We start from the raw sequence: 26,210 nt of genomic DNA, 5'->3' as shown, positions 1-26,210 counted from the left end.
GATTTTATAAATAATTTTGTTCTTTTTTTTTACTTTTGAGTTGTTTTTTTGTTTTTGAGAACTAATGGATGTCTCTCTCTCTTCTCTTGATACGAAAGACGTGTATTTTTCCGCGATGTGTTGAATGTGCTTTTGGTGAAAATTAAAATTACATTACAAAGCGATGTTGTTTCAATAGCTAATGAGGAGAAGATAATAAAAAGGTAACACTACGATGTTCTTGATGCGTCAGAATGTGTCCTATCAATGGATTCCTTTGAATCGTTGTACTGTAAATTTCCTATTTCCCCAATTCAGTTCAGTACCTCGTCATTTATTGTTAGATCCATCCATCTAATCTTCAGTATTTTTCTATTACAAAAGCTTTTGTTCTCTCCTTGACTAAACTGCTTATGGTCCAAGTTCTCCAGGCAAATACTTTCAGAAAAGGCTTTCTATCACTTACATTTATGTTCAACATTAACAAATTCCTTATTTTCAAAAACACTTTTCTTGCTATTGCCAGTCTGCATTTTATGTCCTTTCTGCTTTGGCCCTCACCAGTTATTTTGCTGTCCAAATAACAAGACTCATCTGCTACTTGTAGTATCTCCTCACCATACCTGATTTTTTTTTTTTTTTTTTTTTTTTTTTTTTTTTTTTTTTTTCGTACCATTATCCTTGTTTTACTTTTTATGGCTTCATCCATACCTCTGTCCATATCAACCCAACTAATCACCAGTGGTACCTGTATTTGGACAGCTGTCACCCCATCCACACCAAAAACCACTCCCATTTAGCCATGGCCACACATGGACAGTGTATCTGCAGTGACAGGAATTTCTTTGCTCAGTGTGCCGGATGTCCACCAAAGGCCTTCACAGACAGCACTATCCCCCAAATCCAGTCTGCAAACAGATTTCCACACCTTATCCTCACTCACCCTAATCCTCCCACCAGCCCCAAGAATCGGCTGCAAAGGAGCGCCCCTCTCATCACTTAGTATCATCCCTTACTGGAGCAACTGAACCACAACTTATGCTGTGGTACTATCTATTGTCATGCCCAGACATGAGAAACACCCTACCCATGATCCTTCCCAATCATAGTAAAGTGGTATTCCAGTGTCCACTCATCCTGGTCCATCTCTGTGGAGGACTCAGGTGCAAGACCTGCTCTATTTACTCACCCAGCACACCCTGCTCTAGTCTCATCATTGACTTACCCTACCTCATCAGAAGCAAGTCACTTGTGAAAGCAACAATGCCATATACAAGCTCTGCTGCATTTTCTGCACCTCATTTTATGTGAGCATGACCACCAGCCAACTGTAGCCAAGAGCAAAGTTGACCACCCAGTGGCAGAAGACACTACTGAGCTCAGTGTGATAGATTTCAGCAGCTGTCTTCACAACCCATGGCATCTGGGTCCTTCCCACCCCCCACCCCACTGCTTTTCTGTACAGTTCAGATACAAGTTATTGTTGCAGTACATACTTTGCTCCTGTACTGCCCTTAGCCACAACATCTGCTAACTCGCTGCTCCCAAACCCTCTACCCAACAGTCTACCCATCCTCTGTCCTGTCACCCACTCCCAATAGTCAATTCCACATTGTCATTGTGCACCTCATGAACTCAGTGCTTCTGCCATTCAGTGAGTGGTCTCATTTTCTTGCAAATGATTTACATTCTGTCCGAACTTTCCTTACAAGCTACGTACAGTATGAGAGACTTTCTACACCTGCGCATGTGCTCTGGAAGCCACTGTAGTGCATGGCAGAAGAGCTGGGCATTAGTGCCTGGAGACAGTAGCCGTGTGTGTGTGTGTGTGTGTGTGAATCCTACTTCAGAGGAAGGACATTTGTCTGAAAGCTTAAATGTTTCTAGTATTGTAATCTTTTTTTTTTTTTCCCCCTGTCTGCTCCTCTATGTGTTGAGTCTCAGTCTGTGCTTTCCGCTTTGCTATTATTTTGTCCAGTAGTTCCCATTATTTGATTGCGCCAAAATTAGTGACTTTCTGTTCTTCTGTATTTACATATGGGCAAGGAGGCAAAATAGATGCCTTGATACACACCTGAATGTCTCGGAACTTACTTCCATGAGCCCCTGTGAAAGGTATTCTGAGACAGTAAAACTGTTGCAGAGTCTTCCTCAAATACGAATTTTTAAAATTAGTCCAACAGGATTTGATATGTAGAACGTCACCTCTCTTCAAAAGATGGCAATTTAATCTCCCTGAGAATGTCCAGTGCAATTGTATATGGTCTTTTCGGATGTGGGCAGCATGTATCTGAATTTGTTCAGCATTGCCTCATTATAAAGGGTGCTTTAGGGACTGTGGATAAAGTATACAGACATTCTATAAAGTTCAGAATTAGTCTGATGATACAGGTAACAAAGTGCTAACTAAAGCTCAAAAGAAAAGCTGTAAAAAGACCAAAAAGGAGTTATTGGTGGGAGTTTCAGCTGGTATTGAGCTATTTGAGAGGTGATCAATAGGAAATTAGAATTTTTAAGTTAAATGCAGAATTGGACCAAGTCACTTACATGTTTTAATGTCAGACTTTTGTGGAAAGATATTCATAAAGAAAGTCATATAGTAGCAGTAGGGGTGCAGTCAGTAGTTTGGCCCACAACCGTAATTATACTGTTGATAGTGACATTAGGCACATCACGGGCTGCTAGTAATCACGCCATTGAAAACCCATAAGCTCCTTCCACATAACTGGGCAGAATAAATACAGTTATAGAAGAAACAGCTGCTGGCAGGACATACATATCAAAAACCATATCAAGTACATGATCAGTGGTTAATGAATAAATATGAAATATGAATATACTGCAGTTTGAATAAAGCTGGGGCCTTAAAGAACACTCATTTAGCATATGCCATCAAAACATCAAAGGCCTCATTAATGTAAAGGATGGCTGGAACAAAGCAACTTGTCAAACATTTTATTAATAATATAATACAGCTGAATATTCAAGAATTCCTTTTGGTGAATTAGATAATGCAATAATTACGGCTAAAATTTGTAAGAGAAAAAAGTAAATAATAAAATTTTTAGCAGCCATACGGCAAAATACTATTTCCAATTCCCAGATGTATTGCCTGCACCAGAGATCCTCAATAACCATGAAATGAGAAAGTGTCTTTGGCGACACGTGGTTGTGCAACTACCATCGTGCAATCAGCTGATGGCTTACTACGTGTCAATTAAGATCCTGGGCTAGCCACTAAGAACACTCTCAATGCGGCACGTGGATGTTCTGTGGTTTCGAGTGATATATTTTAGACTATTATGTTGTTGACTACTTTCTGAGATTCTTACACTTAGCCTCTGTCAACAAATTGTATCCTCCAGTTTATGTCAACTGCATTTTCATGTTTCCTAGTGATTCCTGTGATGTGGAAGTGCTCTAGTTACAGAAATGAAGTGCATTTTATGAAATTAAGCCACAGATTTGTGTCATGTCTAATTCTGCAGAGTGATCAGTTCTGCAGGGTGTGGAACCTTGTTTTCTTTGACTGATCTTAGTCATTTCTCAGTACCAAGAGTGGTTACTCTGGCCACCCACATATGAGTTTGTGTGGCGGTTAATTAGTGATAGGTCTTTTGTAGAGTACTTGGAGATGCACTAGATGTCATTAAACCTGTTTTCCTCTATTCTGCTTTGTAACAAGGTTTTCGTACTCTTGTTATTAATGCTGATGTCGTCCATATCATTTTGTCCATGAGAGACTACCATATACTTTGTATTCTCATCATTGACCAGTAATACTAGTTTCCTCGCTTCTAGCATAAATCAAGAGGTATACAGTGACAAAACTAAAACAACAAACAAGAAAAACACAACTATTATCTGACTCACCAAAACACACACACACCACACACACACACACCAAAAAAAAAAAAAAAAAATTATCCCCCTAGTCAAAAACACAAAATGTAAACATGCCATACAATACTACACTTATAATAATTCACTCCCTCCGTAACTGTAACGCATACCGAATGTTGTGCGTCCGCTGTTGTCCCTCCGTTTGCTATGCCTAGCCTCTCCAGTTGGCTCACTTCCTTGTAATTGAAGTAATCTGTCCACTGTTCCTTCAAAAGGCTTTACTCTACTTATGTGGATAACAGATGTTTTTATTGGCAGCTGCACTTTCACATTTACAAGCAAAGTCATCTCCGTGACCTGGTATGGTCCATGGTACTTAGTCAAAAAGTTTTTCGTCTTAGGTGTATATAGATTCGTGATCCATACCCATTGACCTACCCTGTACTGTGGTAAAGGTTCCAACCACTTATTCTGTTCTTCCTGCCTTTCCAACACTTTTGGATTGGCCTTTTGTAACCTCTTCCAGACTTCACGTATTGCCCATGCAAATTTCCTCACTGTGTCCCCTTTAGATCCCGATTTCAGACATAGAACATCAAACGGTGATGGCATCTTTCTTCCATAGACCACCTCGAACGGTGACATTCCGACGCCCGAATGTATTTTGGTGTTATAACTCGATACCACATATGGAAGATCAACATCCCAGTTATCATGGTTTCCATTCACGTAACAACTTGGCATTTTTGAAATTGTCCTATGTACTCACTCCATTCTCCCATTCACCTGCGGATGAAATGGACTGATCCATAATTTTTTAATTCTCAATAACCGACACAACTGTGTCATTAATTCGGACATGAATTTCATTCCTTGATCCATAAGCATGGTATCAGGTACCCCGAACTTCAATAACCAGTTATTGACTAAAGTTTGTGCTACTGTACTTGCCTGTTGGTCTGGTATTGCGACCACGGCTGGAAACCACGAAAAGTGATCAAATATAGTTAAAACGTAATGATTCCCTGCTGGTGTTTTGTTGTATGGCCCACAGATATCTAGCCCCATAAACTTGAAAGGTTTCGAAGCATCTGGTAACAGTTGCAATGGAATTCTTCCGCATTTCACATCTACTCGCTGCACACACAGTACACAATTTGCTACATATTGTTCCACATGCCTTCTCTGAGTGCGCCACAAAATCGTTCTACTTGTCTTTCTGTTGCTCAGTGACCCCCGTGCCCTGAAAGCACATGATCAAGGACCTGATTTAAGACTTCCTCTCTCAAACTCTTTCGTACCACTACCTGTGTTCCACACCTGGTAACTCTACACAACAAATTTCCCTCCACAATGAAATGTGGTTGAGCTCTGAAACCCTGGCACTCCTCATCCTCTGCTTGTGCTCTTTGCCATTCCGCGACACTCTTACCCATTACTTCTAATGCATCTAACTTGCGACTTAATGCATCTGCATTCCTGTGTTTCTTCCCTGGCTTATGAATTACATCAAAGTCAAACTCACTTAATTTTAGAGCCCACCATGTTAACCGACTAGAAGGCTCCTTGAGTCCCAGTAACAATCTCAATGCTGAATGTTCTGTCACGACCTTAAACTTCCTACTATAAAGGTAACGATGAAAATACGTTACTCCACTCCTTAAATCCATTGTTGTAAAATACTTACATTGTCCCACGCTATCCAATGTGTCCGTGATATTCGGAATCGGATATGCGTCCGGAATGGTTTTTGCATTCAGAGACCTATAATCACAACAGAGCCTATATTCCCTTGTACCATCTACCGACTTCTTAGGTAAAAGAACGACGTTGCTTGAATATGGGCTATCGCGCTATGCACTATGATTCCATCCTGTAGTAGTTGTTCTATAAACTCCTCTATTAGCGGTTGCATATGACGTGTTATCCTATATGGTTTCCTAAATATTGGTGTATTATCCTCCATTGGTACGTGATGCTTCGTAATCGGTATTGCCGGTACCTACCCTCCGTTTCGAATAAATCGCTAAATGTCAATAACAATTGCTCCAACGTGACCCTGTCGTCTCCCTGTAAATGTAATTTTCCCCTCAATTGCACTACATCAACGTTTTGCTTATAGCCCGCCTCTAAATCCTCCCTATCAAGGTCATCTTCATCAAAAAAAACCAATGTGGCCAATAACAACCCTTTCAACAAGCTAAAATCCACTCTGCCGAAGTTATCTATACTTACAGGAAACCTATAATCTTCTTCCACATAACTTGTGTGAGCTAAACTCCTCCGCACAAAGCGGTGGGCATTATCCAACTCCTCATTACTTGAGAGTGGCTTCACCATGTACAACGTCTCCTTTGGTAAGTCCATATTTATTGAATCCCAGACTACCTTGCCTATACCTGCCAGTATGTTAGCCTGCTGATTGACCTTTATTGAATGTGTTTGCAGTTTAGCTGGTGTCATCTTCGTGTTAAGTGTGCCTTGCAACATTCATCCATTTGCAACCCTTTCCCCCATGCAAAACATTGTTCCACTGAGTTCCACTGTTTGTTTTCAAAGATCTATCTTCACGCGATGTTTCCACTTATCCATTGCCACTCCTGGCTCTGGCGTACTGCCTCACCTCATACATCTCAATAACTTAAAACAATGCTGCAGTTCCCTGCCTTGCTGTTGCTCCACTCCAAACAAATCAGACATGCAATACGATGCTTCAGCTCCGCTCCATGTTTACCTTGCCTGGCCTACTGGCTGCCGACTATTACCACACACTGCCAACAGCTCAGACTTCATTGCCCAACGCGCCTTTACTGAATTTTTAACAAAATTCCCCTTTCGTATTACTAAGACTAATACTAGCACAGCAATATCAATGTCTGAAGGTGCACTTATATAACTAAGAAATTGATAACATACTGTATATACACTAATAAACCGAAACATTATGACAACTGCCCACTGCTAGGTTGCCTCCTGGTGGTGTTCTGGGCATGAGACGCAGTAAGGAAAGTATGTACGTCAAGCAGAGACAGGTAGGGTATTACCCTAGCAAAGATACGCACTGCAAATGGAAAAATCCACTGAGTTGAGCGATTTTGCCAAAGGGCAGATTTTATTATGCAGAGCTTGTGAACGAGTATCTCAGAAACACCGAAACTGGTCAAATGTTTATGTGCTACTGTCATGAGCAACTATGGAAAGTGGTAGGAGACAGGAAACTGCCAATAGGTGCTGAGTGGTTGGACGTCCACAACTCTTCACAGAATGTGGTGTTTGGAGGCTTGTTTCCTCTGTAACATAGGATAGGTAACGATTTATGGTACCTCTGGTGAAAGAAGAAAATGCCGGTGGATGCACGTGTTTCGGAGCACACCAATCAACGCACATTGTCGAACAAGGAGTTCTGCAGCAAGTGACTCCTGCATGTTCACATCTTGGCCCCAATGACATCATCAGTTATGATTTTAGTGGTCTCAGGATCATCGAGATAGGATTACAAATCACTGGAAATGTGTCATCTCGTTGGATGGATCATGTTTTTTCTACACCAGGTCAATGGTCGTCTCCACAAATGTCATCATCCAGGCGAACAGCTGCTTGAAATGTGCATCGCCCCAAGGACATAGCCTGGTAGGAGCAGTATTATGCTGTAATAAATATTCTCCTGCACTTGTGTGGGATCTGTTGTAGTAATCAAAGATATCAGGTCACCTGCAGACCATCTGTAGCCATTCATGCTTGATGTCTTCCCCGACAATGATGTCATCTTTTGGCAGTGTGATTGTGTACGTCTCAAAGCCAGAATCGTGCTACAGTCGTTCGAGGAGCATGACTGTGGAACCATGGTAATGTGATGGCCACCATATTCGCCTGATGTGAATCCGATGGTTCCCATTTGGGCTGCTATCGAGCACCATCGCCGTGTACACAAATCAGTGGCTAGTTACTTACGGGAATTACATAACTTGTGAATAAACACCTGGTGCCACATAGCTCCACAAATCTACCAATGAACTGTAAAGTTTTTCCCCTAATATAGTCTCCCTGTACACTAGTCCATTTGGTCAAGCAATGTTCCAATACCTTGATACCACTTCAAAAACTATCCAGGCCTGCAAAACACCCATCAACTTCAGCTGTCTGCTCTCTGTTTCAAGAGAATCTCCATCCACTGAGGAAAATTTTGAGTTTGAGCAAGAGATGGAAGTGTTATGAAGCAAATCAGGTGAATAAGGCAGTTGTGGCAACAATTTATATCTTGGTTCCTGTATTTTTGCCTTGTCAAGGACACATGCGTGTGGGTGCATATTGTCTTTGTTGAAGATGACTTTCTTCCTTGCCAGACCTGGCCTTTTTTCATGTATCTTTTGCTTTAGTTGGTCCAGGTGTTCAGCATAGTACTGTACCATAATTGTTTCATGAGCAGAAGATAATCTTGCCAGCAGGATCCCTTTGACATCCCAGAAATCCGATGCCACGACCTTTCTGGCCAACTGTACTGCCTTTGCTGCCTTTGGTGGTGATGAATCAGCATGTTTCCATTGCTTTGACAGTTGTTTTGTCTCTTGTCTCTGGGGTATAGTAGTGGACCCAAGATTCATCTGTGGTCACATACAGGTGCAAAAAGTCTTTGATTGCTCTGAAAATGAAATGTTTGGCCATTTCCATTCTGATACCTTTCTGACCCTGTCGTGGTACCTATCTAGCAGATAGTTTTGTCATACCCAGTTCCACTGTTCCACTTTGACATGCTCTTGATACCTATCTAGCAGATAATTTTGCCATACCCAGTTCCACTGTGGTGTGCTCTTTCAGATGATGTCCCTATAACTTCAACAATTTCTCTCACTTTCAGCCGGTGAACCTCTATGATCACTTTATCCACTTCTTCAATAGTGTTTGGATAAGTGCACATCTTGGTGTTCTACTACATGGATCATTATGCAAGCTGTCCCGAGCAAATTAAAGCTCATCTGGTCACTTGGCAACAGTTGAATATGAAGGAGCAGGGTCCCCCTGCATGTTCTGATAATCACCATGAATTTCCTTTGTTTCTACACTTTTCATTATGAAGTACTTAATCACTTCTGAAATATCAGATGTTTTTTTCCCATCTTCACAAATCACTGCATGGGAATAACAGAGGAACATCTGCACCACAGATCTTTCCCCAGAACACTGACACATTACGTGTTTACACATAAAGAATGACCTATTGCTATGCTGGAACCTTGTTGTGCTAGCACTGACATTGGGGGTGATTTTACGAACTCCTCAAACTGCCCTCGTAATAATTGTAATTAGAAATTATGTCTTAGATATCGTCATAAACACTTAGTCCTATAAATTTATCAGTTTGCGTGGCTGCAGATGAATGACAGTGGAAATGTCTATTGGTAGGAGGAACATTGTCTGCGACCGTGTGTGTGTGTGTTTGTGTGTGTGTGTGTGTGTGTGTGTGTGTGTGTGTTCGCATTTTTATTTCAGTGACTGTTCAATATACCAAAGGGGAATCCATTTGTTTTGAGAGAGAATGATGCTGAGAACTAAACAGTGATATTTCCCAAAGATTCAATTGCTGTGGCTGGATTATTATTATTATTATTATTATTGTTATTATTCCCCCACAAAGTTTTTACCACTGCTCCCTATTACCAATGAGAAGGAAGCCAATAAATTGATGATTAAATAAAATGTTGTTTCATGAATAAATGACTAGAATTATGAACATTGTTATTGTTTATCTCTGTTTTTGCTTGTTCTGCCATTTTTACCACACTATTGATAATCATGTTTTAAAGAACACAACAAAATTAGACCAAACGTTACATTTATTAGCAATAAGATATGTATGGGTATCCTTGTTTCCATATCTTTGTTATGTAAAGAGAATAACCAAATAATCAATTAATACTCCTAACTAGAATGAATCAACTAATCCACAAAGAGACATAACATATTTTTTTCATTATAAATCTGCTGCATTATTTTTTTGGAACCCCTATATATGATTTTCCCCCCCAATTTGTTAACATCGAGTATAGATTTAAGTGCCAGGAAGTCGCTTCTGAAAGTATTTGTATGGAGTGTAGCCATGTATGGAAGTGAAACATGAACGATAAATAGTTTGGGCAAGAAGAGAATAGAAGCTTTCAAAATGTGGTGCTACAGAAGAATGCTGAAGATTAGATGGGTAGATCACATAACTAATGAGGAGGTATTGAATAGAATTGGGGAGAAGAGGAGTTTGTGGCACAACTTGACAAGAAGAAGGGATCGGTTGGTAGGACATGTTCTGAGGCATCAAGGGATCATCAATTTAGCATTGGAGTGCAGCATGGAGGGTAAAAATCGTAGAGGAAGGCCAAGAGATGAATAGACTAAGCAGATTCAGAAGGATGTAGGTTGCAGTAAGTACTGGGAGATGAAGCAGATTGCACAGGATAGAGTAGCATGGAGAGCTGCGTCAAACCAGTCACAGGACTGAAGACCACAACAACAACAACAACAACATATATGATTAGTTGGCAATGGTGGCCCTCATAAACATTGATTGGTGTAGTGTCGCTACAAATTATGTTCATGTGTACTAGATTTGTATCACAGTGTGCTGCAGTGTACCATTATTTAATAATATACTGTTGTCAAGGAAGTAAATTACTCTTGATTATTTTAAAATTATCTCTATTATATTTCAGAAGCCCTGTGCATGGCATTGTAAACATTTACAATGTACAAAACGTTGCTATGAGCTCTGTGATCGTGATCCATGTTATGAACCTTGTGAAAAAAAGCTTCGGTGTGGCCATGATTGTGTTGGCTTCTGTGGTGAACCGTGTCCTCCTTTATGTAGAATTTGTGATGAAGATGAATTAATGGCAATTTCCTTTGGCTCTGAAAATCAAGAGAGTGCCAGGTATGTTTCTCAATATTTATTTTTAAACTTGATGTTCTGTAGCAGTATTTAAGTATTGTTTCTTCTTTGGATGGTTATTAAATTTTTTTTATTTTTATGATAGTAAATGGCACTACCTTGAACAGTCAAGTCTCCAAATATGATGTAGTTAATGTTGTAAGACCATTATGAAAAGGGAAGTGGCTAGTCACCATATAATGGAGATACTGGGTCACAGATAGGAACAGCAAAAATACTGTTCCAAAAACAGCTTTCGTCCCATAAGGCCTTCATGAAAAATACACACACACACACACACACACACACGACTGCAGCCTAAAGCAACTGTGGCTACAGTTGCCATCTTCTGCGCATTTATTACGTCTTTTATTATAGTCTGAAAGAAAAATTCCAGTTGTTTTTTCCTGACATTTTAAGAGTAACTATATGAAAATGCTTTAATTGTAACTGAGATCATATAATGAACAGTTCTGTTGAAAGTGAACCTTAGAGAAGCAGCTCAAATTATATAATTAATGAAAATAAAGCAAATCAATACACATGTGAAAATTCGAAGACAAAATTCACTGGTCTAAGTGGCACTTACATAAATGATAGAGGATAGATATATAAAGGTAACTTTTTTGTCTAGACTCTGCTAGTATTGATGAAAAATTTGCTGTATTTGTTATGAATCATGATTGTTTAAAGGCAATCACTTGTTTGTGAGTGTGGCAGTAAAATGACGCACTTTCGCAGTTACACAGCTGTTGGTCAACTGATCCTCCTTCCTAGTCGCCATGACCAACTATATCCTCACCCACAATTACTTCTCCTTTGAAGCTATTACCTACAAACAAATCCAGGGTACGGGTGTGGGCACACGCATGGCACCATCCTATGCCAACCTATTCATGGGCCATTTAGAGGAATACTTTATAAAAACCCAGAATCCTAAACCCCTTACCTGGTTCAGATTCACTGATGACATCTTTGCTATCTGGATCGAAGGTGAGGACACCCTATCCAGCATTCCTCCGGAACCTCAACAACATCTCCGCCATTTGCTTCACCTGGTCCTACTCAGCCCAACAAGCCAACTTCCTAGAGGTTGACCTCCACCTCAAAGACCTCCGTCTATATCAAACCTACTAACCACCAGCATTACCTCCACTTCAATAGCCGCCACCCATTCCATACCAAAAAAGCCCTTCCGTACAGCCTAGCCACCCATAGTCATTGCATCTGCAGTGACGAGCAGTCTGTCTCGGAATATACCGAGGGTCTCACTGAAGCATTCACTGTCGGTAATTATCCTCCCAACCTTGTACAAAAACAAATCTCTTGTGCCTTATCTTTCCAGTCTCCCGCCACCTCCCGAAGTCCCACTGTCTGGCCACAGAGGAGCATTCCCCTCATAACTGGAGCAACTGAATTGCATTTTCTGTCAGGGTTTCGATTACCTTTCGTCGTGCCCTGAAATGAGAACTGTCCTGCACACTATCCTTCCCACCCCTCCTACAGTTGTATTCCGCGATGCACCAAACCTACACAATACACTTGTCCACTGTTACACAACCCCTGCTCCCAATCCCTTACCTCGTGGCTCATACCCTTGTAATAGACGTAGATGCAAGGCCTGTCCCATACATCCTTCCTCCACCACCTACTTCAGTCCAGCCACTAACATCACCTATCCCATCAAAGGCAGGGCTACCTGCGAAACCAGTCATGTGATTTACAAGCAAAGCTACAACCCCTGTGCTGCATTCTATTTAGGCATGACAACCAACATGCTGTCTGTCCGCATGAATAGCCACCAACAAACTGCAGCCAAGAAACAAGTGGACCACTCTGTTGCTGAATACCCTACCAAACATGATATCCTTCATTTCAGTGACTGCTGCACAGCCTGTGCCATATGGATCCCTCCCATCATCACCAGCTTTTCTGAATTATGCAGGTGGGAACTTTCCCTGCAATACATCCTGCATTCCTGTAAACCATCCTGGCCTCAACCTTCATTGGTCACAGTCCTCGTCCATCCAGCCCCTTCCTGTTCCCAATCCAACCCTACACAGCCATCATTTCACCACCACATCCAGTCTTTTTATTTTATTTCTCTCCTTTTTTGCTACACCACACTCCCCCTCCCCCGCCAATCTCCCACCTGCCCTCCTTGTAAACTGCAGCACTTCACTGTCTGCTGTCTCCACCATATTATCCCTCCCCCTCCCCTCCCCAGCCTCCTCCTTACCTCCCAACCAGTCGCCACTCCCGTCAGTATAGTTTAGTTCAGTTATGTCATGTTCCATAGATCATTTTCACGATTATTTTATCGATATGATGTGGAACAAGGCATATTACAAGATATATATACACACACATGAATACTGCTAATATTAATATTACTGAAATTTTTGGTTCTACACATTTAGAGGTACATTTTTTTTCCCGAGTTTTGAAACAGAAACTCATCTATGGAATAGAAGGAACTGTCCAAAAGAAATTATTTTAAACTAGATTTAAAACTTGATCTGCTTCCTGCCAGACACTTTATGTTGCTGGGCAAATGATCAAAGATTTTTGTCACGGAATAATGTACTCCTTTTTGAGCAACTTAAAGCAACAATAACGGATAGTAAACGTCATTTTTCCCTCTAGTGTTGTACATATGATCATCACTGTTCTCCGCAAATTGAGATGGATTATTTATAACAAATTTCATTAGAGAAAATATGTACTCTGATGGTGCAGTTAAAAATACCTAACTTCTTGAATAGGTGCCTACATGACATTCTTGGGTGAACACCACTAATTATTCCCACTGCTCTGTTTTGTGCAATCAATACTTTATGTCTAAGTGGTGAGTTACCTCAGAAAACAATTCCATAAGACATTATTGAGTGGAAATATGCAAAGTACGTTAGGAGGCTGATCTGTTTATTAACAGGACTAGCGTTTATACGAAGAGTGAAAGAAGATAAATTTAATTGTTTGAGAAGCTCAGTAATGTGCTTCTTCCAGTTCAAGTTGTCATCAATGTGAACACCCAAAAGTTTGGAGAAATCTACCCTGTTAACTGTGCCCTGTTCATCTGCTACATCAATTATTGGTACAACTCTATTCGGTGTACAGAACTGGATATAGTGAGTTTTTTCAAAATTAAGGGAGAGTCCATTTTCTGAGAACCACGTAATAATTCTTTGAAAGACATCCTTAACAATATCTTCTGCTGCTTTTTCTGGAATGGGATTTATTATAACACTCGTGTCATCTGCAAAAAGCACTAGCTCTGCTTGCTGAACATTTAGTGAGAGGTCACTCACATGAATAAGGAACAGCAGAGGACCCAAAATTGAACCCTTTGGGACTCCCTTTGTGATAACTCCCCATTCATTGGAATTTACCACCGTCCCAACATTATTTGTGTTATTCAACAACTTTTTACTTTCTGTTTTTTAAGTATGATTCAAACCAGCTGTGTCTATAGCCATCAGTTCCATAAAACCTGAGTTTTTCTAAGAGTGTAACATGATCCACACAGTCAAATGCTGTGGAAAGATCACAAAAAATACCAACTGGTGATAATTTGTTATTTAGGGCTTGTACTATTTGATGGGTAAATGTGTAGATAGCATTCTCAGTTGAGTAACCCTTCCGGAATCCAAACTCTGACATGCTGAGTGAATTATTTTCACTTAAATGTGAGACTACTCTTGAATACACAACTTTTTCAAATATTTTAGAAAAAGAAGTCAGCAATCAGACTGATCTAAAATTATTGAAGTCACTTTTGTCCTCTTTCTTATGAAGAGGTTTGACAATTGCGTGTTTCAATCTTTCTAGAAAAATTCCATGTGCCAGCAAAGCATTACGTATATCACTAAGGACTCCACTTATTAAATTATAACAACACCTCAAAATTCTGTTAGAGACTCCATCAATACCATGAGCTCTTGTTTTTCAATATATTTAAAATTCCCATAATTTCAATGGGGGATGTTTGTGCTGTTATTTTTAACATATTTTTTTGCTTCTTCAATTGAACCCTTTAATCCTATTTTTGATGCTATATTCAGGAAGTGATTGTTAAAAATACTTGCAACTTGTGAATTATCACTCACAACATCATCATTTCACTTTGTTGCTATGGTATGCTGTGCACTGTCAGGCTGCCCCATCTCGCTTTTTGCAATATTCCACATAGTTGTGATCTTATCATCCGCATTATTAATTTCTGTCAGAACACACAAGCTTCTCGACTTCTTAATGACTTTCCTCAAAATATTACGTTATCTTTTGTAGTAAGTAAGTAACGTCAGATCCTGACTTATTCTGGCCTGCACATATATTTCCCTTTTCCTCTTACACTGTAGCTTAATTCCCTTAGTAATCCATGGCTTACTTGACTTTGTAATGGCTTTTTTGGATAATGTTTCAGGAAAGCAACTCTCAAATATTGAGACAAATTTACGGTGGAATAAACTGAATTTGGCATCAGCATCATTTTATGTGTATACTTCATCCCATTCTACCTTTTCTAGGCTGCTCTTAAAACTCTGTATCCTGTTCGCATCAATAAGCCTCCCTGCTTTGTATGAGCCTGCCTCAAGCCTGTAAGGTGCTATACGTGTTATTTCCATTAACTGTGCATCGTGATCAGATAGCCCATTAACAACTTGTTACACATTTATAGTTTCTGCCTGAGCACAGTCTATGAAAACGTTATCGATAAGTGACGTACTATCCTGCTGCACATGTGTTGGAAAACTTACAACACATACTAAATTGAAACAACCAAAGAAAGATTCTTGCTCATTTTTCCTATCCGTATCTTTTAAAAAATCTACGTTAAAGTCACCACAAACCACTAACTGCTTCCTTTTGTCTGACAGGTAGCTCAATAATGCCTCTAGATTTTTCATGAATAGCTGAAAGTTAGCTTGAGGGGATCTGTAGATTGTTACAATTACTATAGAAGTATATTGCAGTTGTAACTCACAAGCACATGCTTCAAGAATCTGATCTACACAAAAACTATTTGTTTGAGAGCTCTGGTACTGCTGTTCGCAGTGTGGTTTCAGTTGCCTGAGACTGAAGTCGTGTGTGTGAGAGTTGCATTTGCATGTGTTACTAAGTTTAGCTCTGATCAACAGCACACATTCGTATACGTATAGAGAGGTTACTATTGTAAGTTTGAATATGTTAAATGATGAAATACAAAGTTCACTACAATAATTTAAACTACTTCCTCTTTTTTAATTGTTTTACACACAACTCTTTTTTTTTTTCTTCTTTTACTTTTTTTTTTTTTGTTCAAATTTATACATGTTATGAATGGTATACTCATCTTTAGAACTATCACTTCTATGTCATGTTTATTACAAAATATTATATGAAGCAAAGAGAACATTTTCTTTTGGTACCATGTATTCTTGTTGTATGACAATGACTGTTTAAATAGTGTTTAGATAGCTGATCGTGAAGTATCCTCAGGAAAATCATAGCATTTTCACATGCATATTTCAAATGAGAAGTCACTTCATTATTATCTTTAAATGATGTAAATAAACGATTTTCAATTACAGTAGTTGAGTAGAGACTGGTTCTACATGTTTCACAGTCATATAGTACATCTGTTATTCAGTAAATAGCATGCTACATAAGCTAAGGCCCGATGATCTATGGAGTCACGCACATCATCTGAGCAAGAACTAGGAAGTAGCTGAATCATAGCAGTGTCATTGCAGACATTCAGATCACTTTTATTCAAAAGTTCATTAATACCATCATTTCCCAGAATGTAACACAAATTGTTCAGTGGCTTGTAATCATCACATTTTCACAAGTTGGTATTAGTAATACCATGTTGCTTTATACAACAAAAGAAATTCTCTAGAGCATCTTGATTGAAGGGGTTCAAATTTAAGTACTTAAACCCTACTTCTTTTAAGTTCTTCCACAAGAAAATAAAATACTTTAATGTAAACTGCCAACCTTTTATATAACTAAACAAATTAGTCATGTTTCTACTTGTTTTCAAATCTGTCATTTGTCAGCTGCCTATTTCCTTCAGTAGGCTGTACCATACTTCTATATGTGGTGAATTTTCTGACAGTATTTTCCCATCACTTGCATATTGCTCATTATTGTTGAATGAATCAAAGAGATTGTCTGTTTTTACTACAAACTCAGCTGTGTGTAGCCTCAGATGGTAATATCTGTGTTGAAATATATGTTTCGATTGATGCTGCAACTGTATGGCTCACTTGTTCAGCAGCAACTTTGACCTTCATTTTGACATAGGAATCAGAAAAGTTAAAGTGTTTTGCTTTTAGTTTGGATAGAGTTTCAAATCTCTTCTTCTGATCCAAAGTGGAATATCCGAAAGTCCAGTATATTTCGTTTGCTTCACACCATTCTGTAAGAGCCGTCTGGTTTGTTGCATTACAAATGACTTTGAATCAAATATGCGAAGTTCACTTATTATGTGTACGATGAGTGCTGTCCAATGGCTACAGTGAAAAGTGGTTGCAATAAAGTAATATGCAAGAAATGCCTTTCAGCTTATACTAATGCATTATTAGCAGCTTCAGGTGACCATAATAAATTACCCAAATCCTGATTGCCATATATTAACTGTTTGTGTACCTCATAATACATTCCATCATCCAGAGACATTTCATCAAAAAGTAGAACACAGTTCTTGGCATTTTCATCCATATTAATTACTTCCATTGTTAATATATTTGTCAAAGATCGATTAAATCCTGTAACAAATGGTATGTGGGAAAGCACTGACTGAAGGGGTCGGGCTTTGGAAGAGAGAAGTATGTAACCAAGTATCTATACAATTGGGAATTACACTTGTAAATAGATAAAGCAAATACCTTATCTTGTCTAGAATATCACATTGCTGCACATATGATAAGGAAAGTTGCTACTCACCATATAGCGGAGATGCTGAGTTGCAGATAGGCACAACAAAAAGACTGTCACAATTCAAACTTTCGGCCATTAAGGTTTCAGTTGCCTGAGACTGCAATCGTGTGTGTGTGTGTGTGTGTGTGTGTGTGTGTGTGGGTGGGTGTGTGTGCGTGCGTGCTCGCGCGCACAGGCTGTGCATGTGTATTTGTGTCCATTGTTGACGAAGGTCTTAATGGTCGAAAGCTTTAATTGTGAGAGTCTTTTTGTTGTGTCTATCTACGACTCAGCATCTCTGCTATATGGTGAGTAGCAACTTTCCTTCTCATAATACTATTACATTTTATCCTGGATTTTCCATTGTTTGACATTGCCGCAGATGGTTTATTCGCATACCTTAGTTAGCTATTAATAAATGTTTTTGTCACATCATTTAACACTTCTTCAATTAATCGAAATTTCCAGTCATCGTATAGTTCTCTCAGAATTTTCAACTGGTTGCCCTCATTCTGTAGCTTTTATAATAATAATTATTATTTACCTACTCTGGCAAGTGTATTTTAATGCAATTTTAAAAAAAAAAATTTCTTGTTGTTAAATCACATTTTGAACCTCACACCCTTACTACTTTCACCTTCATAAATAGGTGTGCACAAAAATCTGTTCTCATCATCATCTTTCACTGAGAAAGGGGACTGGTTGGTTCCTCCAATATTTTATAGTTTGCATTGCAACCTGTATCATGTGCACACTTATTTTTTCATTTGATGTGGTGAAAACAGTGTCTCTTCTACTAGTGCTACTACCAGCACCAGCACAATCACCACAACCTGTGTAACATAAATAGGGGGAATCCTGGTATAACACCAATTCCATATGCCTTAGAATAACTCAAGGCTTTAGCCCGTGTGTAGAGATGTTTATAAAAATCTGCTTGGCAAAAATGATCCTCTCATACGTAGTAACAACTACATTTAATGTCTTCAGCTACATTAAAAATTGATTTCCACTTTTTTTGGATATCTCACTCTTTGATGCAACTGGGGATTTGTAGAAAAGTTTGTTCTGAAGTTCTGGGGTTAAAAAATAACCACTTTTGCATCCAGGAAATTGACATGAGTACTTCTATCTCAATCTGGAATTTTTTTCTTCCTTTATGATATGTCTCTGAAATGTCACCCAAACCAAATATTCTGAAAGAAAATAAGTCAGACTCAGACCACATGGATGATAAATTAATTCCACATATAGTTCGCTGTATTAAACTTTAACAGAGCAACTGAATTTTTGTTTGAATGATGTAACACTTCTGCTCTGGTTGCTATTACCAAAAGTAACATTCCTTTTAGACTCAGAAAAGAATATTTCTCCTCTGTGCTACAGATCTGCACATTATGCAACTCCATACAGTGTGAGCATACATCATCTGTATTTAATATAGCTATAAATTGTTCCAAAACAGATTTTAATTGCAACTGCATTGAATAGAACTACTGATACAGTGAAGTTTGTAACACTGCTGACTAGCATTTAAGCATATATCACTACATATCATGATATAGACCAAATCAAGCTGTAGACAATATTATGAAATAGTTAATGCTGTAAACATTTATTACAATGTGTTGAGAAATATCCTGGGAGAAGATTTCTGCTACACTGAACATTGCTACAACAATACGTGTGAATGTCATTCTAGTTGAAGAACCTGCTTTGTGTGACTTTTGAACAGTTGTAAGGAATTGTTGTAGTTGTTGTTGTTGTGGTCTTCAGTCCTGAGACTGGTTTGATGCAGCTCTCCACGCTACCCTATCCTGTGCAAGTTTCTTCATCTCCCAGTACTTACTGCAACCTACATCCTTCTGAATCTGCTTAATGTATTCATCTCTTGGCCTCTCTCTACGATTTTTACCCTCCATGCTGCCCTCCAATGCTAAATTTGTGACCCCTTGATGCCTCAGAACATGTCCTACTAACCAGTCCCTTCTTCTCGTCAAGTTGTGCCACAAAATCCTCATCTCCCCAATTCTATTCAATACCTCCTCTGGCGCAGTGGTTAGACACTGGACTCGCATTCGGGAGGACGACGGTTCAATCCCGCGTCCGGCCTTCCTGATTTAGGTTTTCCGTGATTTCCCTAAATCGCTCCAGGCAAATGCCGGGATGGTTCCTTTCAAAGGGCACGGCCGACTTCCTTCCCCGTCCTTCCCTAATCCGATGAGACCGATGACCTCGCTGTCTGGTCTCCTTCCCCGAAACAACCAACCAACCAACCAATACCGCCTCATTAGTTATGTGATCTACCCATCTAATCTTCAGCATTCTTCTGTAGCACCACATTTCGAAAGCTTCTATTCTCTTCTTGTCCAAACTATTTATCGTCCATGTTTCCCTTCCAAACATGGCTACACTCCATACAAATACTTTCAGAAACGACTTCCTTACACTTAAATCTATACTCGATGTTAACAAATTTCTCTTCTTCAGAAACGATTTCCTTGCCATTGCCAATCTACATTTTATATCTTCTCTACTTCAACGATCATCAGTTATTTTGCTCCCCAAATAGCAAAACTCCTTTACTACTTTAAGTGTCTCACTTCCTAATCTAATTCCCTCAGCATCACCAGACTTAATTCGACTACATTCCATTATCCTCGTTTTGCTTTTGTTGATGTTCATCTTATATCCTCCTTTCAATAGAATGTCCATTCCGTTCAACTGCTCTTCCAAGTCCTTTGCTGTCTCTGACAGAATTACAATGTCATCGGTGAACCTCAAAGTTTTTATTTCTTCTCCATGGATTTTAATACCTACTCCGAATTTCTCTTTTGTTTCCTTTACTGCTTGCTCAATATACAGATTGAATAACGTTGGGGAGGGGCTACAATCCTGTCTCACTCCCTTCCCAACCACTGCCTCCCTTTCGTGCCCCTCACCCCTTATAACTGCCATCTGGTTTCTGTACAAATTGTAGATAGCCTTTCGCTCCCTGTATTTTACCCCTGCCACCTTTAGAATTTGGAAGAGAGTATTCCAGTCAACATTGTCAAAAGCTTTCTCTAAGTCTACAAATGCTAGAAACGTAGGTTTGCCTTTCCTTAATCTTTCTTCTAAGATAAGTCGTAAGGTCAGTACTGCCTCACGTGTTCCAGTGTTTCTACGGAATCCAAACTGATCTTCCCCGAGGTTGGCTTCTACTAGTTTTTCCATTCGTCTGTAAAGAATTCGTGTTAGTATTTTGCAGCTGTGACGTATTAAACTGATAGTTCGGTAATTTTCACATCTGTCAACAGCTGCTTTCTTTGGGATTGGAATTATTATATTCTTCTTGAAGTCTGAGGGTGCTTCACCTGTCTCATACATCTTGCTCACCAGATGGTAGAGTTTTGTCAGGACTGGCTCTCCGAAGGCCGTCAGTAGTTCTAATGGAATGTTGTCTACTCCCGGAGCCTTGTTTCGGCTCTGGTCTTTCAGTGCTCTGTCAAACTCTTCACGCAGTATCATATCTCCCATTTCATCTTCATCTTCATCCCCTTCCATTTCCATAATATTGTCCTCAAGTACATCGCCCTTGTATAGACCCTCTATATACTCCTTCCACTTTTCTGCTTTCCCTTCTTTGGTTAGAACTGGGTTTCCATCTGAGCTCTTGATATACATACAAGTGGTTCTCTCTTCTCCAAAGGTCTCTTTAATTTTCCTGTAGGCAGTATCTATCTTACCACTAGTGAGATAAGCCTCTACATCCTTACATTTGTCCTCCAGCCATCCCTGCTTAGCCATTTTGCACTTCCTGTCGATCTCATTTTTGAGACATTTGTATTCCTTTTTGCCTGCTTCATTTACTGCATTTTTATATTTTCTCCTTTCATCAATTCAATTCAATATTTCTTCTGTTACCCAAGGATTTCTACTAGCCCTCATCTTTTTACCTACTTGATCCCCTGCTGCCTTCACTACTTCATCCCTCAGAGTTACCCATTCTTTTTCTGCTGTACTTCTTTCCCCCACTGCTGCCAATTGTTCCCTTATGCTCTCCCTGAAACTCTGTACAACCTCTGGTTTAGTCAGTTTATCCAGGTCCCATCTCCTTAAATTCCCACCTTTTTGCAGTTGCTTCAGTTTTAATCTACAGGTCATAACCAATAGCTTGTGGTCAGAGTCCACATCTGCCCCTGTAAAAGTCTTACAATTTAAAACCAGGTTCCTAAATCTCTGTCTTACCATTATACACTCCTGGAAATTGAAATAAGAACACCGTGAATTCATTGTCCCAGGAAGGGGAAACTTTATTGACACATTCCTGGGGTCAGATACATCACATGATCACACTGACAGAACCACAGGCACATAGACACAGGCAACAGAGCATGCACAATGTCGGCACTAGTACAGTGTATATCCACCTTTCGCAGCAATGCAGGCTGCTATTCTCCCATGGAAACGATCGTAGAGATGCTGGATGTAGTCCTGTGGAACGGCTTGCCATGCCATTTCCACCTGGCGCCTCAGTTGGACCAGCGTTCATGCTGGACATGCAGACCGCGTGAGACGACGCTTCATCCAGTCCCAAACATGCTCAATGGGGGACAGATCCGGAGATCCTGCTGGCCAGGGTAGTTGACCTACACCTTCTAGAGCACGTTGGGTGGCACGGGATACATGCGGACGTGCATTGCCCTGTTGGAACAGCAAGTTCCCTTGCCGGTCTAGGAATGGTAGAACGATGGGTTCGATGACGGTTTGGATGTACCGTGCACTATTCAGTGTCCCCTTGACGATCACCAGTGGTGTACGACCAGTGTAGGAGATCGCTCCCCACACCATGATGCCGGGTGTTGGCCCTGTGTGCCTCGGTCGTATGCAGTCCTGATTGTGGCGCTCACCTGCACGGCGCCAAACACGCATACGACCATCATTGGCACCAAGGCAGAAGCGACTCTGATCGCTGAAGACGACACGTCTCCATTCGTCCCTCCATTCACGCCTGTCGCAACACCACTGGAGGCGGGCTGCACGATGTTGGGGCGTGAGCGGAAGACGGCCTAACGGTGTGCGGGACCGTAGCCCAGCTTCATGGAGACGGTTGCGAATGGTCCTCGCTGATACCCCAGGAGCAACAGCGTCCCTAATTTGCTGGTAAGTGGCGGTGCGGTCCCCTACGGCACTGCGTAGGATCCTACGGTCTTGGCGTGCATCCGTGCGTCGCTGCGGTCCGGTCCCAGGTCGACGGGCACGTGCACCTTCCGCCGACCACTGGCGACAACATCGATGTACTGTGGAGACCTCACGCCCCACGTGTTGAGCAATCCGGCGGTACGTCCACCCGGCCTCCCGCATGCCCACTATACGCCCTCGCTCAAAGTCCGTCAACTGCACATACGGTTCACGTCCACGCTGTCGCGGCATGCTACCAGTGTTAAAGACTGCGATGGAGCTCCGTATGCCACGGCAAACTGGCTGACACTGACGGCGGCGGTGCACAAATGCTGCGCAGCTAGCGCCATTCGACGGCCAACACCGCGGTTCCTGGTGTGTCCGCTGTGCCGTGCGTGTGATCATTGCTTGTACAGCCCTCTCGCAGTGTCCGGAGCAAGTATGGTGGGTCTGACACACCGGTGTCAGTGTGTTCTTTTTTCCATTTCCAGGAGTGTATAATCTATCTGAAACCTGTCAGTATCTCCAGGCTTCTTCCATGTATACAACCTTCTTTTATGATTGTTGAACCAGGTGTTAGCTATGATTAAGTTGTGCTCTGTGCAAAATTCTACCAGACGGCTTCCTCTTTCATTTCTTAGCCCCAATCCATATTCACCTACTATGTTTCCTTCTCTCCCTTTTCCTACACTCGAATTCCAGTCACCCATGACTATTAAATTTTCGTCTCCCTTCACTATCTGAATAATTTCTTTTATCTCATCATACATTTCATCAATTTCTTCATCATCTGCAGAGCTAGCTGGCATATAAACTTGTACTACTGTACTAGGCGTGGGCTTCGTGTCTATCTTGGCCACAATAATGCGTGCACTATGCTGTTTGTAGTAGCTTACCCGCAAGCCTATTTTTTTATTTATTATTGAACCTATTCCTGCGTTACCTCTTATTTGATTTTGTATTTATAACCCTGTATTCACCTGACAAAAAGTCTTGTTCCTCCTGCCACCGAATTTCACTAATTCCCACTATATCTAACTTTAACCTATCCATTTCCCTTTTTAAATTTTCTAACCTACCTACTTCACTAATTCCCACTATATCTAACTTTAACCTATCCATGTCCCTTTTTAAATTTTCTAACCTACACGCTCCAATCCGTAGAACTCCAGTTTTCTTTCTCCTGATAACAACGTCCTCTTGAGTAGTCCCCGCCCGGAGATCCGAATGGGGGACTATTTTACCTCCAGAATATTTTACCCAAGAGGACGCCATCATCATTTAACCATACAGTAAAGCTGTATGCCCTCGGGAAAAATTACGGCTGTAGTTTCCCCTTGCTTTCAGCCGTTCGCGGTACCAGAACAGCAAGGCCGTTTTGGTAAGGAATTACCAATTTTATATGAATGCATGGTGTCTGTTCTTTTGGACATGTATGGAATCCACAGCTACGATACATCTTATGTAAGTTGAAGAAGGAAGGGAAAGAAAGGGAAGGGAAGGGACTGTTGATGTCAGCTGCATCAGTACTGTGTGCAGCATCAGCTGTGAGAGAGAAAATGTGTGCCAAACCGGGATTCAAACCCGGGATCTCTTACTTTCTAGGCAGTTGTGTTGACCACTGCACCATCCAGACACAGTGTTTATTGCAAATTCTTGGACTATCTCTGCCAACCCACATTCCCACCTGTCTGCAGTCCCTGTCCATGTCCTCCATGCTCGCTGCTTTGAGATCCCCACAGGAGGTCGTATGTAACGGTGATTTCGCACTGAAGAAGGTGGATTGCTCGCACATTGAAGTGAGTCAATTGTATGAATGCATGGTGTCTGTTCTTTTGAACACATCTGAAAGACCGAGCGAGGTGGCACAGTGGTTAGCACACTGGACTCGCATTCGGGAGGACGACGGTTCAATCCCGTCTCCAGCCATCCTGATTTAGGTTTTCCGTGATTTCCCTAAAATCGCTTCAGGCAAATGCTGGGATGGTTCCTTTGAAAGGGCACGGCCGATTTCCTTCCCCGTCCTTCCCTCACCCGAGCTTGCGCTCCGTCTCTAATGACCTCGTTGTCGACGGGACGTTAAACACTAATCTCCTCCTCCTCCACATCTGAAAGAGCAGACACCACACCTTCATATAATTGATTTGCGTTGATGGGCAATGAATCCGCCACATTCAGTGTAGATGCACCAATTTCATTCAGTCCCCCAGCAGCAATCTCAAAGTAGAGAGCATGGAGGACCCTGACGTGAACAGGGATGGTGCTAGATTGGAATGTGGGTCAACATTTGTGATAAGCACTGTGTCCCGATGGCACAGTGGTCAACGCAACTATTAAGCAGGAGATTCTGGGTTCAAATCCCGGTTCAGCACACATTTTCATTCATCACTGCTGATGGCGGGCACAGTCCTGATGCAGCTGATATCAGTAGTTCCTCCGTTTCCTTTCCTTTGTCCCCTCTCCTCCATCAATTTACATAATTACTGATTTGGTATGTAAGCTAGTAAAAACACTTTTTAACTAGAATGAAAGTTATATACTGTGCAGAAAGCTCAATATAACTTATGGGAATGTAGCTGACTGACGTCATCAGCAGCTGCCAGTATTTCAACAGGTGACATCTCTGTACTTTTCAAGGCAAAACTGCAGCACGTAAGTGCTGTGCAAGTGAATATTTACTGTTGAAAAAAAAAAAAGAAACAGTAAAAAAATACTTTAGACATTACAATTACAGATCAACTTGTGGGCAACATGTAACAACATTCACTAAATTCCATTTCAGCTGCCACAGTACAGTGTAAACCCAAATAGATTATCTTCCTTACAAATGGTAAAAATGAAACAGTACTAATGTAAATGTGTTCACATGTTGTTAATAGGTACAATAAACTGTAGCAGAAATCAACGCACTAGAACAGTCCTTCCATTCAACGAAAATTTCAAAGCGGATAATACACCAGTCTCATCCGTCATTGAATGTACTAGTTAATCCTGTATAAATAGCGTTCACTAAATACAGTAGTATTTCATGCTAAACCATATAATCCCATGTACAAATGTGCACGTTGTAATCTTACCCTCACACACATCAGCATTAAATTTTCCAGTCTCTTCATTTGTTTCAAAAGTTTCGAGAGGCATAAGATTTTATTTATCTTCATTTTCTCATTGTTGGCTGCAGTCGTGACTAAGGGTAGGTTCGTGAGGCTGAAATTTCTTTAACGTTGTGGGTTCCCGTTGACATAATAATTTTTGAAGATTTGCCTGTCTTACTCTTGAATTTTATTTTTTGTCACATTCTTACAGTATCACACGATCTTTACAATTTCCACTTCTATAACACCACAAAACAAGTCTGTTTCCATCAAAGGCATGCCCACTACCACTTACATTCTGTGATACCAAC

The 26,210-nt window shown here is 40.6% G+C and overlaps 1 protein-coding gene across 1 annotated transcript in view; it reads left to right on the top strand.

Moving 5' to 3' along the window:
* The window catches only part of LOC124775060 (NFX1-type zinc finger-containing protein 1-like), a 439,199-nt gene that overhangs the window by 363,986 nt on the left and 49,003 nt on the right, over window positions 1-26,210 (top strand). The window contains exon 14 of the mRNA XM_047249854.1: window positions 10,521-10,738. Within this exon, the coding sequence (XP_047105810.1) occupies window positions 10,521-10,738 (218 nt within the window). The remainder of the gene's footprint in view (window positions 1-10,520; window positions 10,739-26,210) is intronic.

Source organism: Schistocerca piceifrons, chromosome 2 (assembly GCF_021461385.2).
Source record: "Schistocerca piceifrons isolate TAMUIC-IGC-003096 chromosome 2, iqSchPice1.1, whole genome shotgun sequence".
Classification (NCBI taxonomy): Eukaryota; Metazoa; Arthropoda; class Insecta; order Orthoptera; family Acrididae; genus Schistocerca; species Schistocerca piceifrons.
This window is presented reverse-complemented; position numbering and strand designations above follow the sequence as displayed.